The 22,478-nt window shown below is 50.7% G+C and overlaps 1 protein-coding gene across 3 annotated transcripts in view; it reads left to right on the top strand.

Annotated features, from left to right (window-relative positions):
- DYNC1H1 (dynein cytoplasmic 1 heavy chain 1) overlaps nt 1-22,478 on the top strand; it is an 89,026-nt gene that overhangs the window by 35,526 nt on the left and 31,022 nt on the right. For all 3 annotated transcript variants that reach the window (XM_077269188.1, XM_077269191.1, XM_077269179.1), the window contains exons 22-47: nt 564-737; nt 1,034-1,199; nt 1,304-1,492; nt 2,467-2,664; nt 2,745-3,027; nt 3,117-3,217; nt 3,302-3,461; nt 3,537-3,777; nt 16,972-17,155; nt 17,247-17,459; nt 17,538-17,776; nt 17,876-18,032; nt 18,466-18,693; nt 18,955-19,185; nt 19,266-19,406; nt 19,489-19,722; nt 19,838-20,044; nt 20,162-20,283; nt 20,359-20,524; nt 20,604-20,767; nt 20,860-20,989; nt 21,085-21,218; nt 21,433-21,547; nt 21,638-21,799; nt 21,884-22,098; nt 22,191-22,395. In XM_077269188.1, coding sequence (XP_077125303.1) covers nt 564-737; nt 1,034-1,199; nt 1,304-1,492; nt 2,467-2,664; nt 2,745-3,027; nt 3,117-3,217; nt 3,302-3,461; nt 3,537-3,777; nt 16,972-17,155; nt 17,247-17,459; nt 17,538-17,776; nt 17,876-18,032; nt 18,466-18,693; nt 18,955-19,185; nt 19,266-19,406; nt 19,489-19,722; nt 19,838-20,044; nt 20,162-20,283; nt 20,359-20,524; nt 20,604-20,767; nt 20,860-20,989; nt 21,085-21,218; nt 21,433-21,547; nt 21,638-21,799; nt 21,884-22,098; nt 22,191-22,395 — 4,759 coding nt within the window. The remainder of the gene's footprint in view (nt 1-563; nt 738-1,033; nt 1,200-1,303; nt 1,493-2,466; nt 2,665-2,744; nt 3,028-3,116; nt 3,218-3,301; nt 3,462-3,536; nt 3,778-16,971; nt 17,156-17,246; nt 17,460-17,537; nt 17,777-17,875; nt 18,033-18,465; nt 18,694-18,954; nt 19,186-19,265; nt 19,407-19,488; nt 19,723-19,837; nt 20,045-20,161; nt 20,284-20,358; nt 20,525-20,603; nt 20,768-20,859; nt 20,990-21,084; nt 21,219-21,432; nt 21,548-21,637; nt 21,800-21,883; nt 22,099-22,190; nt 22,396-22,478) is intronic.

Genomic DNA, 22,478 nt, shown 5'->3' with positions numbered 1-22,478 from the left:
CGGTTACACAGAGCCTGATCTGATGTTGTCCCCACCCAGGGACTGCTTTGGTACGTCCCACGGTCTGTGTCCCCCAATGAGGCGTAGGAGAAAAGGAGATTTTTGTTTACTTACCGTAAAATCTTTTTCTCCGAGCCAATCATTGGGGGACACAGCTCCCACCCTAGTATTGGCTTATGCTTGTTTTTACAATCCGATATGCTATACTCTCATATATGATATGACATGCTGTAAGCTAATATGTTGTTACTGATCTCCTACTGCTTTTTGCACCGAACTGGTTAGCTGAGGGCCAGCAGGAGGGTGTATACTGCAGGGGAGGAGCTAACTTTCTTTGTATCACTTAGTGTCCTCCTAGTGGCAAGCAGCATAACACCCACGGTCTGTGTCCCCCAATGATTGGCTCGGAGAAAAAGATTTTACGGTAAGTAAACAAAAATCTCCTTTTACTTGTCTAACATGTGATATTAGTTATTGGGTTTCAGAGATTTTGGCACCCAAATCCTGACCGTGTGAAAAAGCCTCCACGTGTCTCTGAATGATATGATGTCCTGTCCTTGCAGCATCAGTACAGAGTTTGTGTCACTGATGAAGAAGGTCACAAAGTCTCCTCTGGTCATGGACGTTCTGAACATCCAAGGAGTGCAGAGATCTCTGGAGAGACTGGCTGACTTACTGGGCAAGATCCAGAAAGCTCTTGGAGAATATTTAGAAAGGGAGCGTTCCTCATTTCCACGGTGAGTCTTGAGTCTGGTTTTAACTTATCGGCCCATTTTAGAAATTACATCCCATAAATGTGTAATCCTGTGTATCTGCGGAGGTGGATTTCGGTGCTCAGACACAAAATAGGCAAGTTGCATAGTCCCCTATTCCATCTACTGGAAAGGTGGCCATGTTTTCTTTTTCCTCCTTTTCTGCGAGAGACGCTGACAGTAAGTGACAGCTCGTCTGTGGTCACTTCTCTGCTGAGAGCAGGACTGGTTACACATCTCAGGAGCTGACTTTTCTTTTTACTCTTTAACCCAAATTTTAGATTCTACTTCGTTGGTGATGAAGATCTTCTAGAAATCATCGGCAACAGTAAAAACGTGGCCAAGCTACAGAAACACTTCAAGAAAATGTTTGCTGGCGTTTCCAGCATCATTCTGAACGAAGACAGTTCTGTCGTGCTTGGAATCTCTTCGCGGGAAGGAGAGGAGGTAAGGATGTACCCGAATATCTGGGATGTACACTAATGGAGGCAGCGGCATTTGCTCCGCATGGTGAGTTTTACAGTAATCCTCTGGATTGTGCAACCTTGCAGGTGATCTTCAAGACTCCCGTGTCAATCATCGAGCATCCGAAGATCAATGAGTGGCTGACTCTTGTGGAGAAAGAAATGAGGGTCACTCTGGCCAAGTTGTTGGCGGAGTCGGTGACTGAAATTGAGATCTTTGGAAAATCCTCAGCCATCGATCCCGCTACCTACATCTCCTGGATTGACAAGTATCAGGTAAGTGACTCGGACCAAGTTCTCACTTGCTTTAGACAGGAGTATGCACAATAATCGTTTTTCTGAAAATATTTCTTAACAAATTGTGCTTCTACATGGCGATAGGGACTGGGGCTATGCCGGTAACTACTCAGGTCTATGAACTAGGAAGACAGTGCAACCAGATGTGTCAAAGTGCCGGTATTCAGTATGTGAGCCAGTGCTGTAAGTGTTAATGTCTGTGCTGTTTGCCAAACAGAAGCCGAGAGGACAGAGCAGGGATGCTCTGTGTCCTGGTATATATACATGAGCATCCCGCAGTATGGATGGTGGCAGCTCCGTGCTACTATTTAGAAGCTGAGTATCAATATGCAGCTCTTAAATCGTAATTAATAAGAGGGTATCAGACAAAGTAAGGCTACTAGAATCTGCTGATTATATGGTGGGTTTGAGGAAGGTTAATTAAGATGCAGATCAAGAAGGGCAATGGCTGTACGTAAAGTCATTGTATGTTCACAAGTAGCCTAGAATTATTAAACAGTATAAAATTTGTGAGTTTAAAGTCTTTACCATTACTTTGTATACTGAAGATTCCGGTCTGTCATAGGCAGAGAGTCGAAGGTCTGTTACTATTCAGAAGGGCAGTATGGATCATGGCTGCTCTGTGCTACTATTCAGAAGGGCAGCCTGCAGTTGGATCCATGGCTTCGCGTGCTGCTATTCAGAAGCGCAGTGTGGATGGTGGCTGCTCCGTGCTACTATTTAGAAGGGCAGCCTGAAGTATGGATGGTGGCTGCTCTGTGCTACTATTCAGAAGCGCAGTATAGATTGTGGCTGCTCCGTTCTACTATTCAGAAGCGAAGTATGGATCATGGCTGTTTTGCTCTACTATTCAGAAGCAGAATATGCAATGTATTATAGAAGACATTCTGGCGCACACTCCTGTCTTTATTAAATCTTAGAGCACTTGACATAACTTGATTCCTTTCCTATAGGCTCAGCTTGTGGTCCTCTCGGCTCAGATCGCCTGGTCTGAGAACGTGGAGTCTGCTCTCACCAGCATGTCCAATGGTGGCGGTGACTCTAGCCCCATGCAGATTGTGCAGGCCAATGTGGAGGCCACACTGAATGTCCTGGCTGATTCGGTGTTGATGGAGCAGCCGCCTCTGCGGAGGAGGAAACTGGAGCACTTGGTAAGTAGCGGCTATTATCGGCTTGATCTGATGGCACTTTTCTTGCTATTTGTTTGGCTAATGAATGTACTGATCCACAGATCACAGAACTGGTTCATCAGAGAGATGTCACAAGATCCCTCATGAAGATTCGGGTTGACAACGCCAAGTCATTCGAGTGGCTGAGCCAGATGAGGTTCTACTTTGATCCCAAACAGACCGATGTTCTGCAGCAGCTCTCCATCCAGATGGCAAATGCAAAATTCAACTATGGCTTTGAATACCTGGGTGTCCAGGATAAACTTGTGCAAACTCCTCTGACTGACCGCTGCTACCTGACCATGACCCAGGCTCTGGAGGCCAGGCTCGGAGGGTCACCTTTTGGTAAGTCTACATCCCTTGTAACATCGACCTTTTAGAAGTTGGTATCAGTATATAAGCTGTGACTGTTAATTGTTCATGTGTTGTCACAGGTCCTGCGGGTACTGGAAAGACTGAATCCGTCAAAGCCCTTGGACACCAACTCGGCCGATTTGTGCTGGTCTTCAATTGTGACGAAACCTTTGACTTCCAGGTAAGTAATGATGTGATGCTGTAGTCGGTCCGCTTCCATGGCTTCGTGATGGACACCACTTCACCTTCTACTTTTCTCTTCCAGGCTATGGGCCGCATCTTTGTGGGTCTGTGCCAGGTCGGAGCTTGGGGATGTTTTGACGAGTTCAACAGGTTGGAGGAACGCATGTTGTCTGCAGTTTCTCAGCAAGTGCAGTGCATCCAGGAGGCACTGAAGGAGCACTCCAATCCAAACCGGGACAGAAGTAAATGATGACAAACTTAAATGCTGGGAGCAAAATAAGATCACAAGCAACATAATGTGTCGTATTGTTTTCCAGCTCTCACAATCACCTGTGAACTGCTGAACAAGCAAGTAAAAGTCAGCCCCGAAATGGCCATCTTCATCACTATGAACCCTGGTTATGCCGGTAGATCTAACCTGCCAGACAACTTGAAGAAACTTTTCCGCAGTTTAGCCATGACCAAACCCGACCGCCAGCTCATTGCCCAAGTCATGTTGTACTCCCAAGGCTTCCGGACCGCTGAAGTCCTGGCCAACAAAATTGTGCCATTTTTCAAGTAAGTGAACACAAAGTTGCAACTTATGGACTACCAAGTGTTGAGCTTTAGTTTTTAACCACTTCATGACATATGACGTACAGTTATGTCATATGTTGTGGGATGCCAGCTCACATGCCGATCCTGCATCATGTGCTCTTAAGAGCTGCAGTTGGAGCAGAGCTCCGCTGGTGGCTGTCAACCTGTTAAATCTCTGACAGCAGCATTTAATACGCATCAGTAGGTGGACATGTTGTTCCACGCGCCTACTGGGGGGCCTGTGACGTTATCACATGCAGCCGATGGGCTGTCTTGAAAGCTGAGGGTCTGCTGAAGACTCCCATGCCTGTCATATTCCAATACTCCTATGAAAGTCGGCCTGCAGCTGGCGTTCATAGATCATGGGGGAAAATGGAGATTTTTGGTACTCGTTGTAAATTCGTTCTTGGAGCCTTCATTGGGGGACATATGGGTGTATGCTGCTGTTGCTAGGAGGTTGACACTATGCAAAAAAGGAAAAATAGCTCCTCAGTAGTGTACACTCACAGATTGGCACAAAGCTCGTCATTTAGGGTACCGTCTCACAGTGGCACTTTGATCGGTACGATCCGTGACGTTCCAGCGATATCCATATGATATCGCTGTGTCTGACACGCAGCAGCGATCAGGGACCCTGCTGAGAATCGTACGTTGTAGCAGATCGTTTGGAACTTTCTTTCGTCGCTGGATCTCCCGCTGTCATCGCTGGATCGTTGTGTGTGACAGCGATCCAGCGATGCGTTCGCTTGTAACCAGGGTAAACATCGGGTTACTAAGCGCAGGGCCGCGCTTAGTAACCCGATGTTTACCGTGGTTACCAGCGTAAAAGTAAAAAACAAACAAACCGTACATACTCACATTCCGGTGTCCGTCAGGTCCCTTGCCGTCTGCTTCCCGCTCTGACTGACGGCCGGCCGGAGCAGAGCACAGCGGTGACGTCACCGCTGTGATCTGCTTTCACTTTACGGCAGCACTCAGTCAGAGCGGGAAGCAGACGGCAAGGGACCTGATGGACACCGGAATGTGAGTATGTACGGTTTTTTTTTTTTTACTTTTACGCTGGTAACCAGGGTAAACATCGGGTTACTAAGCGCGGCCCTGCGCTTAGTAACCCGATGTTTACCCTGGTTACCCGGGACCTCGGCATCGTTGGTCGCTGGAGAGCTGTCTGTGTGACAGCTCCCCAGCGACCACACAACGACTTACCAACGATCACGGCCAGGTCGTATCGCTGGTCGTGATCGTTGGAAAGTTGCACTGTGTGACAGTACCCTTAGTGTCCAAGCTGTAGGAGTAGCAACAATAGTCATCTATATACAAGCCCAAGAAAAGGCACATAGACCCGACATGGGCACAAAGCCAGGGAGGGTTCTGTGTCCTCTAACGAAGGCTCCAAGAAAGATTTTACGGTGAGTGCCAAAAATCCCTCTCTTTTTTTTTTTTTTTAATCGCTTAATTTGGGGACACGGGTAACCGTGGTATGTCCTAAAGCAGTCACAAGGGTGGGAAACGGAGCAAGTAGAAAAGGATTAAGTTGGATGGCGGGCAACCGCTGCCTGCACCACCTTTCTTCCCAGTCCCGCATCAGACGAGGCATGGGTATGAACCCTGTAGAACCTCGCAAAGATGACTAGGTCACAGCCTTACAAATCTGAGAAGCAGAGGTTTGGTGATTAACAGCCCAGTAGGCCCCCACGGCAGGGGTGGATAAGACCTTACACCCAGAGGGGGATGTCTGTCCTGAACACGATATGCCTCCAGTATTGCCGAGCAAGTCAAGCAGGCAATTGTAGATTTCTCCTACGCCTCATTGGGGGACACAGGACCATGGGTGTTATGCTGCTGCCACTAGGAGGACACTAAGTAGACAGAAAGATTAACTCCTCCTCTGCAGTATACACCCCTTCACTGGATACAATTTCAACCAGTTCTTGCTTAGTGTCTTAGGAGGCACTTGGGTCTTTTTTTCCCAGACCCCAACTTGATTTTAATTTTTGATTTTTTAATTTTATGTAAATTTTTAATTTTTATTTAACGGAGTGAAGGGGGCGACGGGTCCTTTTTTTCATAAGGTCCGCTCTCCCCCGAACCAACAACAGGCGAGCACGGCGAGTATACCTCCCCGTCCCTCTCCTGCGACGTATGGCGCACGGAAAGTTTGCGCCAGGGCAACGGTTCCTCTTGGTCCCGATTTCCCCCAACCCCCTCCAGGACCCTGCATTACAGCGATGTAATCTGGAGAAGAATGCAGTCCGGAGGGGATGTTGTGCCGCAGCCCCCCTCTGCTATAGCAGCATGATGCATCAGGGGCCTCTCCATCCCCATCCAGGGTGCATGGATTGAGTCACATCCTCACAGAAGCGCAGACCTGTGAGAACCGGGACAGTGGCTGTAAGTACCTTCGGGGGACTCCCCCCTGCGCGTCTCGCCCTCTGTGCAGTCCTCCTCAGCGGCAGCGATGCGGTCCGGGTCCCCAGGGAGAGGCACCGCCGACCGGGGGTCGGCGGTGCTCGGCGGCGCTCCGTCGCGGCCGCCGCCGCACATCGTCGGCAGGCCTCAAAAATTTAGTCCCCGGCTTCTTCAGCCGGAGTAGGCCGCAGGGGAAAAATCTCCTCCCACGGCCGTAGCTCCGCCCCCTACATCGGCGCTTCTCGTCTAGGACGAGAGGCGCCCTCCAAATCTCGGGGGCCATATTTCCTCTCTCCCTGCACGGAGCCCACGCTTCTACAGCGCTCCAAGGAGAACTCCTGGACAAAGAACCGCCATATCTCTCTCTGGGGACACAGACAGGACCGTGGGTAAGCTGCTTCAAGAAAGCTTAACCCTTTCTCTGCTGTATACTGCCCGCTCTGTCCCTAAGGCACTATGTCTCAATCCAAGGAGACAAAAAAGGGTAACAAGAAGCACACAGTGTTTTTCACTGTATGTGCCACTTGCAATGCGGCCCTGCCCCGAGCCCACACTAGCCATTTGTGTGCAGATTGCGTCTCGCCCTCTGTGCAGCCGCCCCTTGCCGACGCCGGTACCGTCTCCGATGCCGCAGCCGTCGACCCGGTAGAGCCTAGCCCCCCTGAGTGGGCAACCTCTCTGTCACGATCTGTGGCTTCCCTAGCCAGGGCAATTGACTCCCTCCGGGGCCCCCCTCTAGGTCGGACTGTGGAGGATTCAGACGACGGTATGGATTCTTCTACCAGCAGGGGGCGTACCCGGTCACTTTCTACCCGGGGCTCCAGAAAACGTGTTCACGTTTCATCCCCTGACCATGAGCTAGCGGGCCCCTCAGTGCCTGCAAGCTCTGCTTCCAGGTCCCCTTCCCCAAACTCGGATGACTCTGAATATGAGTCTGACATTTCCTACGTTCAGGACCCCCCCTCCTCCCAAGAGTCTCTCGACTCTCTCATTGAGGCGGTAAACCAGACCCTGAAGGTGACTGAGGACTCCGCTTCGGAACCCGAACATGTGGTGTCTTTCAAAAAGACTAAACGTGTTAAAAATGTTTTTGTCACTCACCCTCACTTTAAGGAGGTCGTACAAAAACATAGGGATCGCCCAGATAAACGCTTCATAGGACAAAAGTCCATCGAGGCCAAATACCCTTTTTCTCGGGAATTAGTCAAGGACTGGCTGCAGTCTCCCTCGGTGGACCCTGCTGTGTCACACCTCGCGTCCAAGACCATCCTGTCTCTTTCGGACGGTTCCTCCGTTAAGGGTTCCTCCGTTAAGAATCCCTCCGATCGCCAGATTGATTATCTGGCTCGTTCCGCCTTCGAGGCCACAGGAGCGTCTCTCTTCCCATCCTTCGCCGCCTCTTGGGTGGCTAAGGCTATGGTCTCTTGGACCGAGACTCTTTCCTCTAACATCCAAGCCAGTGATTTACCTCCAGAAGCCAGCATCCTGGTTAACCAGATAGCGCAGGCCGGAGACTTCATAGTCAACGCCTCTATGGACGCAGCCAATTGCGCTGCTCAGGCAGCCGCCAATGAAATTTCCATCAGGAGAGCCCTGTGGCTCAGGGATTGGCGAGCAGATTCGGCTTCTAAACGTTCTCTAACAGCCCTGCCTTACCAGGCTGGTCGGCTATTTGGAGAAAAATTGGACCAAATGATCTCGGATGCTACTGGAGGGAAAAGTAAATTTCTTCCCCAGCAAAAGCCTACCCGGTCCTTTCGGTACCAGCAGCAACCTCCATTTCGGCCTTTTCGGTCCAATACCAACTGGTCTTCTACATCCTCTACCCCCGCATCAGGACGAGGTTCGCGCGGTGGCCGAGGCACCCAGGTCTCTTACAGACCTAATCGTAACTGGAGACCCAGGCCCAAACCTCCCGGGCCTAAGGGATCCGCATCCCATGGATCCTCCGCCCAATGACATCCGGTGGACTCCAACAAAGTAGGCGGACGTCTACTCTTGTTCCGTCAAGCCTGGCTCTCAGTCGTTTCCGACGAGTGGGTCAGAGAACTGGTGTCCACCGGATACAAAATTAGAATTTTCCTCCCTCCCCCCTACACGCTTCTTCCAGTCTTGCCCTCAAAGGTCAAAGGCCACAGCGTTTCTCCAGGCAATATGGGCACTACAAAGGGACGGAGTCATCATTCCGGTCCCCCTAGAACAAAGATTCAAGGGTTTCTATTCGAATCTGTTCGTGGTCCCAAAGAAGGACGGATCACTACGTCCGATCCTAGACCTGAAGCTACTAAACAGATTCATAAAGATCCGACACTTCAGGATGGAATCCCTCCGTTCTGTGGTCGCGTCTATGGAAAAGGGAGAATTCCTGGCATCCATAGACATCAAGGATGCCTACCTGCATATACCGATCTTCCCTCCGCATCAGCAGTTCCTTCGCTTCGCCTTTTGCGGGGAACACTTCCAATTTGTGGCCTTGCCCTTCGGTCTCGCCACCGCTCCCAGAGTTTTCACGAAGGTCATGTCGGCTGCCATGGCCATTCTTCATTCCAGGGGAGTGGTGGTAATTCCGTACTTGGACGACCTACTGATAAAGGGTCCTTCCTACCCAGCGTGCGAAGAGTCCGTCGTTCTCACGGTGGATACTCTTTCTCGCCTGGGATGGAAGATAAACTTCGAAAAATCTTCTCCAATTCCGGCTCAACAAATCTCCTTCCTGGGGATGATACTGGACACTTCCCGTGGTCTGGTCATACTCCCTCAAGACAAGGCTTTGACCTTGCAGCAGGGAGCCCAGCGTCTTTCTCGTCCAGTATCCCACTCCATTCGCGCCAGCATGCGAGTTCTCGGGCAGATGGTAGCGACCATGGAAGCGGTCCCATTTGCGCAGTTTCACCTCCGTCCCCTGCAGCATGCGCTACTGTCGGCTTGGGACGGCAACCCGTCCTCCCTCGACCGCCGATTCATCCTGTCCCCTCGGGTCAGGAAGACCCTCAGGTGGTGGACGCTGAAGTCCTCCCTAACCCAGGGAAGGTCCTTTCTCCCAGTACGGTGGCTGGTGGTGACCACCGACGCCAGTCTCATAGGCTGGGGAGCGGTCTTCAACCATCACACAGCCCAGGGGCGGTGGTCCATTCAAGAGTCTCGCCTCGCCATCAATATCCTCGAGATTCGAGCTATCAGGCTAGCATTCTTTCACTTTCACCGACTTCTGGCAGGTCATCCAGTCAGAATCCAGTCCGACAACGCCACGGCCGTGGCATACATCAACCGTCAGGGCGGAACTCGCAGCAAGACGGCCATGCTCGAGGTGTCTCACATCCTCCATTGGGCGGAGTCGAACCATTCGCCCATCTCGGCGATCCACATTCCAGGTGTGGAAAATTGGGCGGCGGACTTCCTCAGCCGCCAGGGCATCACCTCCGGAGAGTGGTCCCTCCACCCGGAGGTCTTCCAGCAGATTTGCCATCGCTGGGGGACCCCGGATGTGGATCTCATGGCTTCCAGGATGAACAACAAGGTTCCTCAGTTCCTTGCTCGGTCCCTCGACCCACGGGCCCTCGGAGTAGACGCCCTGGTCCTGCCTTGGCGCCAATTCCGCCTCCCGTACATTTTTCCTCCTCTTCCCCTACTACCGAGGGTCATCAAAAAGATCAGGGCAGAGGGGGTACCAGTGATTCTCGTCGCGCCAGACTGGCCGCGTCGGGCATGGTACGCCGAACTGGTTCAGCTGGTGGCCGACGTCCCCTGGCGTCTTCCAGATCGCGCGGATCTCCTTTCGCAGGGCCCGATTTACCACCAGAACTCAAGGGCCCTGTCTTTGACGGCCTGGCCGTTGAGTCCTGGATTCTAGGCCAAGCGGGTTTCTCTCCCAGGGTGTCCTCCACCATGATCAGAGCTAGGAAACCTGTTTCCATGCGTAGTTACCACCGTACCTGGCGAATTTTTTTCTCATGGTGCGATGCACAGGGTCGATCTCCTCTAGTCTTTTCTATTCCTTCCATACTGGAGTTTCTTCAGTCCGGACTAGAGTCGGGACTTGCTCTTAGCTCCCTGAAGGGTCAGGTTTCGGCATTGTCAGTCCTTTTCCAGCGGAAGATTGCCAACAGGTTGCCGGTGAAAACCTTCTTCCAGGGAGTTTCCCGTGTGGCGCCTCCCTACAAGTCACCTTTGGATCCGTGGGATCTCAACTTAGTTCTCGGAGCTCTTCAGGAGACTCCCTTCGAACCGCTACAGGACATTTCCTTGACCTTCCTTTCTTGGAAGGTAGTCTTCCTAGTAGCCGTCACATCCATCAGAAGGGTCTCGGAGTTGGCTGCGCTCTCCTGCCGCCCTCCCTTTCTCATTTTTCATCCAGACAAGGCGGTATTGAGGACCTCTCCCACCTTTTTGCCCAAGGTCGTCTCCTCTTTCCACCTCAATGAGGAGATTGTTCTGCCTTCGTTCTGCCCGGCTCCTGTCCATCGCATCGAAAAGGCTCTACACACTCTTGATGTGGTGAGGGCTCTTCGTCGGTACGTCTCAAGGACGGCTCCCTTCCGCACGTCAGACGCCCTGTTCGTACTTCCAGAGGGGCCCAGGAGGGGCTCTCCTGCTTCAAAAGCCACTCTGGCAAAATGGATTCGGTCAGCCATTCAAGAATCCTATCGTGTCAAAGGTGTCCCTATCCCAGCTGGGATCAAGGCTCATTCTACTCGGTCAGTGGGTGCCTCGTGGGCCATTCGGCACCAGGCGTCAGCACAGCAGGTCTGCAAGGCTGCGACTTGGTCCAGTTTGCACACTTTTACCAAGCATTACCACATTCATTCTATCTCTTCTGCAGACGCCGCCCTTGGCAGGCGCATTCTGCAAGCGGCAGTTCCTTAAGCCGTAAGCCAGTGGTACATGGGGTTTTAGCATATTGCTCCCCGCCCAGGGACTGCTTTTGTACGTCCCATGGTCCTGTGTCCCCCAATGAGGCGTAGGAGAAAAGGAGATTTTTGTTTACTTACCGTAAAATCTTTTTCTCCGAGCCACTCATTGGGGGACACAGCACCCACCCTGTTAGCCTGTTTTGGCTTGTTGTTACTTCTTTGGTTTTGACATAGTTGTCTTTGTTCATGCTCCTACTGCTTTACTACCGAACTGGTTGAAATTGTATCCAGTGAAGGGGTGTATACTGCAGAGGAGGAGTTAATCTTTCTGTCTACTTAGTGTCCTCCTAGTGGCAGCAGCATAACACCCATGGTCCTGTGTCCCCCAATGAGTGGCTCGGAGAAAAAGATTTTACGGTAAGTAAACAAAAATCTCCTTTTGTAAGCCCCTTACGACACTCAGGAATGACAAACAGGGCGTCAGTGACGACGAAAGGAAGCAGTTCTTAAAAAGCTAGAGCCAGAGAACTCTTGAATAGATCCAGGTTGTGGAGAGACTTCTCCAGGGGATGAACTGGAGAAGGACATAGAGAAGGGAAGAACAATCTCTTCATTAATGAAGAGACAACCTTAGGCAGAAAAGAAGGAACGTTGTCTGAGGACCACCTTGTCCTGATGTAAAACGAGAAACGGAACGGCAAGATAGTGTCGCCAGCTCAAAGACTCTCCTGATGGAAGTGATGGCTACCAGAAAAGCATCCTTCCGTGAAAGGAGAGAACTGAATATCCTAAATGGATTTGAAATGAGGCCGCTGAAGAGCGCCTAGTACAAGATTCAGATCCCACGGCTCTTCCCAAGGACGATAAGGTGCCGGGCGAGCGACTCCCTGAAGGAAAGACCTGACCTGGCGACGAGAGGCGAGATTTAGCTGAAAAAGGATTGAAAGCGTGGAGACTTGACCCTTAAGGGTATTGAGTGCGAGTCTGGAATCAAGACCTGACTGAAGAAAGGCTAGTATTGAGGGAAGGGAAAAGGACATGGAAGTGGAACTATTGACTTCCATGTCCTGAAGGCTTACCAGTATCTATGGTAAATGTGCAAGGATGCTGGTTTTCTTGCGTTAATCATTGTCTGAATGACTTGAGGGGGAAAGAACGGCGGCCTCAACAGCCATGCTGCTAAATTCAGAGACCGTGATCTCTGGTGGAAGAGGGGGCCCTGCGAGAGAAGGTCTGGAAGCCTCTATGTCACTTCGCGAGCATGTTTACGAACTCTTGAGTACCACGCCATTCTGGGCCAGCCCGGAGCTACCAGAATTATCGAAATTCCGTTTGCCTTGATCTTTTTTATGACTCTCTGAATCGGCAAGAGAGGAGGAAATGGGTAGGGCAGCTGGAATTGGGACCACAGAATGGCTAAAGGGTCGCAGGACCTGGTTACGAAATGAGGCACCTTGTGGTTCATCCGAGATTCCATTAGGTCAACGTCCGGATGTGCCCCATCTTTGAGAGATCTGGTCGAATACAGCGATGTTGAGAGACCACTCGCCTGGCGCAAGGCCCTGCCGACTCAGGTAATCTGCTGCCCAATTGTCCACCCCCGAGATGTGGACTGCTAATATTACGTGTATGTGACTCTGCACAAAGCAGGATTCTCGCTACCTCCGTCATGACTAACTTGCTAAGCGTCCTGCTTGGTGATTAATATACACCACGGTAGTGGTGTTGTCTGACTGAACACAGACTGCGTGATCCTGACAGTGGCGAAGGGAAAGGTAAATCGCTCTGATTTCCAGCAAGTTCATGGGAAGACCGGCCTCCTGAGAGTTCCAGAGACCCTGAATGGTGTGATGGAGAAAAAACGCACCCCATCAAAGGAGACTGGTGTCTGTGGTGACAACTTGCCAGCAGAGCGGGAGGAAGGATTTCCCGTGCAGAACAGAGGGGGAGAGGGTCCACCATGTCAGACTTTCTCACCTTGGAGGGGGGGTAGAATGGGCCGGTCTAGGCAAGAGGTCCTCTTGTGCCAAGCTGACAAGAGTTCCGGCTGAAGGGGACAGGTATGGAACTGGGCAAAGGGTACGGCTTTGGATTACCAGGCAAAGAGAAGAGAACTTTTCTTGAAGGAAGATCTTGGCTCGAGCTGTGTTGAACAGCATGCCCAAGAATACCAGGTGCCGAGATGGGAATAGGGAAGACTTTTCTGTATTGACTATCCAGCCAACAGGCAAAGTGTCCAGGGTGATCTGAAGGCTCTGATGGCAGTCTCGGAAGGACGGGCCCTTGATCAACAGATCGTCCAGGTAAGGGATGAGTATCCCCCTAGGATTAAGAATGGTCATTACCGCTGCCATAACCTTCGTAAGCACCCTGGGGGCAGAGGCCAGGCCAAAGGGAAGGGCTGTGAATTGGTAGTGCTCCTCCTGGATCATGACCCAAAGAAATATCTGATGTAGGACACAAATAAGGATGTGTAGGTAGGTATCGTGAACATCAACAGAGCAGAAAAACTCCTCCAGTTCCATAGAGGCAATTACCAAGTGTAGAGACTCCATCCAGAAGTGATGGAGATGGACCCGCCAGTTTAACAATTTGAGAACCAGAATATCACAAAGGGAACAGTCTTTCTTTGGAGCCACGAAGAGATTGGCGTAAAACCCTGAAAAGCGTTGATGAAAGGGATCGGGTACAATTACCCCAGTCCAAAGGAGGGAGGAAATGGCTTGAAAGCCTGGGACCTGAGTCGGGAGTTTTGGTGGACGGACTGGAAAGAGTCCTCCTGGGGGAGAAGAAAATTCGATCTTGTAGCCTGAAGTCACGATCTCTCTGAAACAGGTTTCGTCCACCAACGAAAATAGTGTCCCGGAAAAGAAGCTACCCACCCTGGAAGGATTCCCAGGTGGGAGTGACCCATCACGTAGATGAAAATCTGTTGGAGCGGGTCCCAAAGGGTTTTGAGGAGCGACCCTTTGGATGCCAGTGAGGGGCAGGCTTGAAGGACGGCTTCCTTCTCTCTTGCTGGACAGGAGAGCAGTCCTGATGGAAGGAGGTTCAGGGGGGAAAGAAGGGACGAAAGGAACGAAACTGGAGAGGACGCCTCCTGGTTAAAGTATTCTTACCACCAGTGGGGTCCAAAATGATCCGGTCCAGCCTGGACCCAAAGAGCCTAGGACCCTGGAAAAGGACGTTGGTAAGAGACTTTTTGGACGGAGGGTCCGCGTTCTAAGCCTTCAACCAAAGAATCCTCCAAATGGCAACGATATTGCTTGGGGCTCGAGCTGAACTACTGGCAGCATCCAGTAATGCGGTCAGTAGATATTTCCCTGCGTGCGCGATCTCCTCAGCAAGATCAGCTAGCTCTTCTGGAGAGGCGGCCGATAAAATCCCGTCAGAAGTTTTGCCCAGGCGGAGATGGTCTTGGCTACCCAGGTGGAAGCAAAGACTGGACATAGGCACCTGCGGCTTCAAAGGCTGACATAGTCAGGGACTCTATCTTCCTGTCAGTGGAGTCTTTTTAAGGGAGGAACAGTCTTGAAGAGACAACAGTCTTGGGAGGACAGACTGGAGGATCAACAGTTGGCGACCCTGATGATTTCTTGATGAGGTCTGGACTGAAGGGGTACAGAATATCTTTTTTCCTACCTGGAAACCGCTTCTCTGGATGTTCCCACTGCTTAGTGAAGATTGCGTCAAACTCCCTGTGATTAGAAGAATTACCGAGAAGGACATTTTACCCTTTTTAAAGGAGACAGATTGATCCCCGGGGGTGGGGGGATTTTGTCCTTTTTTAATGTGAAGGGTCTGATTAACATAATGAGGCTGTCAACCATATTTTAGAGTTTGGAATTCTGGTCCGAGTCGGGGTCCTAATCTGACTGGGATTCCATATCAGACCCTGGAACCAACCACCTCAGGGGAGGAGGCATGGGACTTGGAGGGCATCCTGGAGCATGTAGATGGACCTGGAGAGCTAGAAGGGTAACTGGAGTGAGCCTGTTTCCTGGATTTAGTCCTAGATCTGCCCTCCTGGGGGTGGCAATCGGGTGCATTTAAATCACCGTGGGAGGCATTTGGAGCACTGGTGGCTGCAGACAGGTTCTGTAGTTCTAGGATCCAGACCAGGGACTGTGACACCTTGATCAGATTGGGACAGCGCAACAGCCCACTCTGGTGCAGGGGGTGTGCTCTCCTGCCGGGCGGTGGGAGACTTCTATGATGCAGACATGGAGGAAGGGGCTGCAAGACTGGCAGAAAGCAGATGACTGGCCTGAGGGCCACTTCATTTTACAGATGGCACAGGCGTAGTGGTTACAGTGGGACAGGAATGGGCTAGCTTGAGAGAATGCATAAGTGAGGGTCTAGGAGTACTGCTAAGGGCTAAGCCCCTCTGAACAGGGGAAATAACCAGGCTGGGCTGATCCTACCCAATAACAGATGACGCTGCGTAGGCTGCTATGTCCCTCAGATCCAGTGCAGGTTAGAAGATGGACGCCTGCTGTGTCCTTTGGAACCAGGAGAGGTGACGGACTGCAAAAGCGCACAAAGGATCGCGCAGACACACACAATGCAGGGGGCATGTCTCGGGTGTCAGGGAGGGAGAAATAAACTCTTGTTGGGCAAAAAGCGTGCTCACCAGATGGCTACCACTGGTTGGTCGGGGTACCAATAAGGGGGCGGGGCTACACAGAGCTCAGGAGAAGGCCCAAATCCAGGGCTAAATTAACAGAAGGGCCTGGATTTAGCCGTGGTCCAGCTGTGACAGGATTGGAGGCATGGGAAAGAATACGGGACATACCTTGAAGTGGGTCCCGGTTCCTTCCTGCTTGTGAGGATGTTGTCGGGATGCCCCAAGGAATGGGGCCACTGGAATAAAGCATCCTCCTTCCCACACCATCCTGGTCCCTGACAGTGCAGAAGATGGTGTCAACCCCTAAAGAGGAGGAAGGCCACAGGCAAATGACTTCCTCTCGGCCCGCTCTGGGCTAGGGTCTGCCAAAAGGAATTGCTCTGAAGCACAGCGAGGTGACGGGAATAGGTCCTGGCCTACGGGTCCAAGAGTGGGTGATATGGGTGACGCCACACTGTTCTCTCGGTGGCCCAATTTCGGGAAAACGGGGTGAGAAATTACTCCCTGTTACCTATTACTCCCTGTTACCTAGTACAAGGAGAACCTGAAAGAAAAAGGTGAAAAGATTAATAAACACAACAGGTGACCTGAAAAGGAAAAGCTGTATCTAGGATCAGATCCAGGTCTGCCTCCTACTGACACCAAGCTAAAACTGATGAGTTTTGTGCCAGTCGGTGGTTGTACACTGCTGAGGAGCTATTTTTCTTTTTTGCTTTTGTGTCAGCCTCCTAGCGACAGCAGCATACACCATGCTTACGTGTCCACCAATGAAGCGATAAAGAATAGTGATGAGCGAGTATACTCTTGCTTGTTTTTCCGAGCATTCTCGGGTGGTCTCCCGAGTATTTGTGAGTGCTCGGAGAATTAGTGTTTGACACCGCTGCATGGTTTGCGGCTGCTAGACAGCTTGAATACATAATGGGGATTCCCTAGCAGCCAGGTAACCACCACATTTACTCGGGCTGGCTAGCAGCCGTAAATCATGCAGCTGCATTGTCGACAAAAAAACTAAATCTCCGAGCACTCACATACTCGGAGGCCACCCGAGCATGCTCGGAAAAACCTGAGCAACGAGTATACTCGCTCATCACTAATAAAGAAAATAAGTTATGGCTCTTAGTAGGAGAGGAGAAAAGTTGAAAATCGCCATGTCATGAAGGGATAAAACCACATCTTGTATCCTCGTTATACATCATTAATTGTTTTCGTGTAACCCTGGTTCTAATTCAAGCCCTCAATAAAATAAAAACTGGAAACTACAATCGGTATTTTTTCTTTTTCCGCCTGCAGATTGTGTGATGAACAACTGTCATCTCAGAGCCACTATGACTTTGGCCTTCGAGCCCTGAAAAGCGTCTTGGTGAGCGCAGGCAATGTGAAGAGAGAGCGGATTCAGAAGATCAAGAAAGAGAAGGAAGAACGTGGAGAATCTACCGACGAAGGGGAAGTGGCGGAGAATCTGCCTGAGCAAGAAGTGAGATGGTGTTCCCGCACAACCACTGCCCGTCAGCGCAGATCTTGTGAAGTTATGTAGTATTGGACTCGCACTCTTTTTTTTCTGGCAGATCCTGATCCAAAGTGTCTGTGAGACCATGGTGCCCAAGCTGGTTGCAGAAGACATCCCTCTGCTCTTCTCTCTGTTGTCAGACGTGTTCCCTGGAGTTCAGTACCACCGCGGTGAAATGACCGCACTCCGAGAGGAGCTGAAGAAGGTGTGCCAGGAGATGTACCTGACATACGGAGATGGAGAAGAAGTTGGTGGAATGTGGGTGGAGAAGGTACGATGTCTAATAAATGGCTGTTGACCTGCAGTGTGACTGAATGTTCCTAGTAACCCATGTCTACCGTTTAAACAGGTCCTTCAGCTTTACCAGATCACCCAAATCAACCACGGCCTGATGATGGTCGGACCCTCAGGCAGTGGAAAGACCTTGGCATGGAGAGTGCTGCTGAAGGCTTTGGAGAGACTGGAGGGAGTGGAAGGAGTCGCTCACATCATTGATCCTAAAGCCATCAGCAAAGACCATCTGTACGGTACCCTGGATCCAAACACCCGAGAATGGACAGACGGGTTGTTTACCCACGTCCTCAGGAAGTGAGTCTACCTGCAAACTCCACACGAGTCGCTAGCACCTGTGGCTGTAGTTTCTCTATCAAGCTAAAACCTGTTCCTTTAAACGTCTTTTTTCTGCAGGATCATCGACAATGTTCGTGGGGAGCTGCAGAAGCGCCAGTGGATCATCTTCGATGGTGATGTGGATCCTGAATGGGTCGAGAACCTGAACTCCGTCTTGGATGATAACAAACTCCTCACACTTCCGAATGGAGAGCGTCTCAGCCTGCCCCCAAATGTAACGTCTGATGATAGTACTATTGTGTTTTACTTCTTTATAATGGCCATAATATTTTTTTTTTTAAGTATCTTAGACATTGTCCAGTATTAGAAAAAAAACATGGCTGCAAAAACTGCACTTCTTTATGGTTTGTTTCTGATACTGCAGCTCGGTTCCATTAACGTGAATGGGGCTGACCTGTGATCCCGCACCCCAGCTGTGGATGGGGACAGCGCTGTGTATGGGGGAAAAAGGTGGACATATTTTTCAAACTTGTTACCAGAATGATGCGCTATGGTGTCACAATTGCAGAGTTGAGGTGCACTAAGCCCATTTTTTGGTGTAGGGGGGTGTGTTGGAATTTCTGCCTCCTCAGAGCACCCATTCCATGAAACCATTTAAGATCCATATACTTTAGGTAGGTAATCGGGGCCGACTTCTCTCACCGCAGGTCCGCATCATGTTCGAAGTCCAGGACCTGAAGTACGCCACGCTGGCCACGGTGTCCCGATGCGGCATGGTCTGGTTCAGTGAGGATGTTCTGAGCACAGACATGATCTTCAACAACTTCCTGGCCAGGATGCGCAGTATCCCACTGGATGAAGGCGAAGATGAAGCTCAGCGGATGAGAAAGGGCAAAGAAGATGAAGGAGAAGAGTCCGCGTCTCCCATGCTGCAGGTACAAGCTTGGCACAGCCGCCATCTGCTTGATGGTCACCACTAGTTTAAAGTACATCCCTGTAGCATTAAAGGGGTTGTCCAGCACCTCTCGCTTCTACACCTGATGACTCGTGCACAAGTCATCCCAACTAATAACATGGGTGCACGACTTCAGCAGTGCGGAAGTGACCGGTGCTGGACGACACTTATAGGATATCGCTGTCATCCCATTTTATCAGTTTTCATACATTTTGACTCTTTCCCCCAACCCCCCCCATAGATCCAGCGGGATGCAGCGACTGTTCTGCAGCCATACTTCACATCCAGTGGGCTGGTGATCAAGGCCCTGGAGTATGCCTTCAAACTGGAGCACATCATGGACCTGACCCGCCTGCGATGCTTGGGCTCGCTCTTCTCAATGCTGCACCAGGCCTGTCGTAACATCGCCCAGTACAATGCCAATCACCCAGACTTCCCCATGCCAATTGACCAGTTAGAACGCTACATACAGGTAAGAGGCTGGAGCAAAATGTTCACTTTTAGCTTCGATTTAGGTGATATTCCCCTTTGGTATCAGTGTGTTTTCCACAGCGGTATCTGATCTATGCCGTACTGTGGTCGTTCTCCGGCGATGGCCGTCTGAAAATGAGGGCAGAGCTTGGCGAGTATATCAGGAGGATCACCACTATTCCGCTGCCGACTACCCCTAACATTCCGATCATTGACTATGAGGTACGTGGCAGCTTCCAATCATGGTTGATTATCGTTCTTTCTATATGGCCATAAATTTTAACCTTTCAGTGCCAATCTCCAGGTGTCCATCAGTGGCGAGTGGCTTCCTTGGCAATCCAAGGTTCCTCAGATCGAAGTTGAAACTCACAAAGTGGCGGCACCAGATGTGGTTGTGCCTACGCTGGATACGGTGCGGCACGAGGCCCTCCTCTACACGTGGCTGGCCGAACACAAACCCCTCGTCCTGTGCGGTCCTCCTGGTTCAGGAAAGACCATGACGCTCTTCAGTGCTTTAAGGGCTCTGCCCGACATGGAGGTAAAGCTGAAATATTTTGCGCTCTTGAGGGTTTTTGAAGGAATTTCCTGTTAATTCAGCAATGCCTTACCGCTTTGTTTTTTTTTTTGTTGTTGTTTTTTTTTTTGCTTTGCAGGTTGTTGGCTTGAACTTCTCTAGTGCCACCACCCCAGAACTGCTTTTGAAAACCTTCGATCACTACTGCGAATACCGACGGACACCGAATGGCGTCGTCCTTGCCCCCGTTCAGCTTGGGAAATGGCTGGTACTGTTCTGTGATGAAATAAACTTGCCGGATATGGACAAATACGGCACCCAGAGGGTCATCTCTTTCATCCGTCAGGTGTGCATATCGTGCCGTGCTGCATATATCGTTCCTAATCTTCTGCTAAGGCGGAGATTTCTATATTGACTGCACTAGCCATAATCTGACTTCTTATATGGCGTCTTATTTGCACAGATGGTGGAACATGGAGGTTTCTACAGGACCTCAGATCAAACCTGGGTCAAACTGGAAAGAATTCAGTTCGTAGGAGCTTGCAATCCTCCTACTGATCCTGGAAGAAAGCCTCTGTCTCACAGGTAGGGGCAGTATTGCCATTTTCTTCTCATTTTTCAGTTTGGACTCTGGCATCACCAGAATTACCTTCCATCTAGGTTCTTGCGCCACGTCCCTGTGGTGTACGTTGACTATCCAGGACCAGCATCCTTGACCCAGATCTATGGCACCTTCAACCGTGCAATGCTGCGGCTCATTCCATCGCTGCGCACGTACGCAGAGCCGCTGACCGCTGCCATGGTTGAGTTTTACACAATGTCTCAGGTAAGTGATGTATGATAATCGGGGTCTTTTCGCCATATACTTTCGTGTAGTCGCTCAGCATCATTATTTGTGATTGCAGGAGCGATTTACTCAGGACACGCAGCCCCACTATATCTACTCCCCCCGTGAAATGACGCGGTGGGTAAGGGGCATTTTTGAAGCCTTGCGGCCACTCGAAACCCTGCCTGTGGAAGGACTGATCAGAATTTGGGCCCATGAAGCTCTTCGCCTCTTCCAGGACAGGTGAATTTGCACTATATCTGCCGGCAATGTGAGTGCTCTCTGCATTCAGTGCAGGCCTTTATCTAACTTTGCCCTCATCTTTATTACGTCAGACTCGTGGAAGATGAAGAGCGACGCTGGACCGATGAGAACATTGACATGGTCGCCCTGAAACACTTCCCCAATGTGGAGAAAGAGAAGGCATTAAACCGGCCCATCCTGTACAGCAACTGGTTGTCCAAGGTATTCCCAGATGATGCGTCGCACTGGACGGAGCTAGTTACGTGCCTTCAATCTGTAGCAGTCATCCCCACGCTAAATCTCCTTCATTCTTGCAGGATTACATCCCAGTGGACCAGGAAGAGCTGAGAGACTATGTCAAGGCTCGCCTGAAAGTTTTCTACGAGGAAGAATTGGATGTGCCTCTCGTACTGTTCAATGAAGTCCTGGACCATGTCCTCAGGATTGACAGGTAATGTCACTCCAGCATCAGGAGGTTGGAGGCGCTGCTGATATGACATCCGTCAATCGCATGTCAGATCTCGAGCACACCCATCGGGATTAGGACAACTCAGACTTCGTCATTTGGAAGTTAAAAATGCTGTTGTGACTTCTGTTGCTCACCCCCCAGGGGATTTGTGGGCATGCCCAATTACAGATCGCACTCTTTTTTTCTTCCTTTTCAGGATTTTCCGCCAACCTCAGGGTCACTTGCTTCTCATCGGAGTGAGTGGAGCAGGAAAGACCACACTGTCGCGTTTTGTTGCCTGGATGAACGGTCTGAGCGTCTACCAGATTAAGGTCTGTACCAGTCTCTTGATCGGATGGCCATGTGCTGGTGGCTCCTCCCATAGTTTCCATTCACTATCTGTTCTCCTTCCGTCGATGTAGGTACACAGAAAATACACCGGTGAGGACTTTGATGAAGATCTTCGGGCTGTGCTGAGACGCTCGGGCTGCAAAAATGAGAAGATCGCCTTTATCATGGATGAGTCCAACGTCCTGGATTCCGGGTTCCTGGAGCGGATGAACACCTTGTTGGCCAACGGAGAGGTAAAGTCCTGTGTGTGTGTGTGTGTGGCTGAGAAGCTCGGGACATGTGGGTGTGCTCACCGCCTGCGCTTCTCATTTCTGTAGGTTCCAGGCTTGTTTGAAGGTGACGAATATTCCACACTGATGACACAATGTAAGGAGGGAGCTCAGAAGGAAGGACTCATGCTGGATTCTCACGAGGAGCTGTACAAGTGGTTCACCAGCCAGGTCATCCGCAACCTCCACGTTGTCTTCACCATGAACCCGTCCTCAGAAGGTCTGAAAGACCGAGCAGCCACCTCCCCTGCTCTGTTTAACAGGTCTGTTTGCGGCGAACGATGATCCCAAGGTGCCAGGATAGGACCCACTTCTCAGGCAAATGTTAATCCACCACCTCTACATACATTTTTAGGTGCGTGCTGAACTGGTTTGGTGATTGGTCGACAGAGGCGCTCTACCAGGTCGGAAAGGAGTTTACAAGCAAAATGGATCTTGAGAAACCAAACTACATTGTACCTGACTACATGCCTGTGGTCTACGACAAGCTTCCCCAGCCTCCAACTCACAGGGAAGCCATCGTCAACGGTTGCGTGTTTGTACACCAGACCCTTCACCAGGTAATTCAAAGTCTCTGCTGTTGTACATGTTATAGGGAAAACAAAAACAACAGAACCTCACGATCAAAAAGTCCAAAATTTTG

The sequence above is a fragment of the Ranitomeya variabilis genome, chromosome 1, assembly GCF_051348905.1.
Source record: "Ranitomeya variabilis isolate aRanVar5 chromosome 1, aRanVar5.hap1, whole genome shotgun sequence".
NCBI classification, from domain to species: domain Eukaryota; kingdom Metazoa; phylum Chordata; class Amphibia; order Anura; family Dendrobatidae; genus Ranitomeya; species Ranitomeya variabilis.
This window is presented reverse-complemented; position numbering and strand designations above follow the sequence as displayed.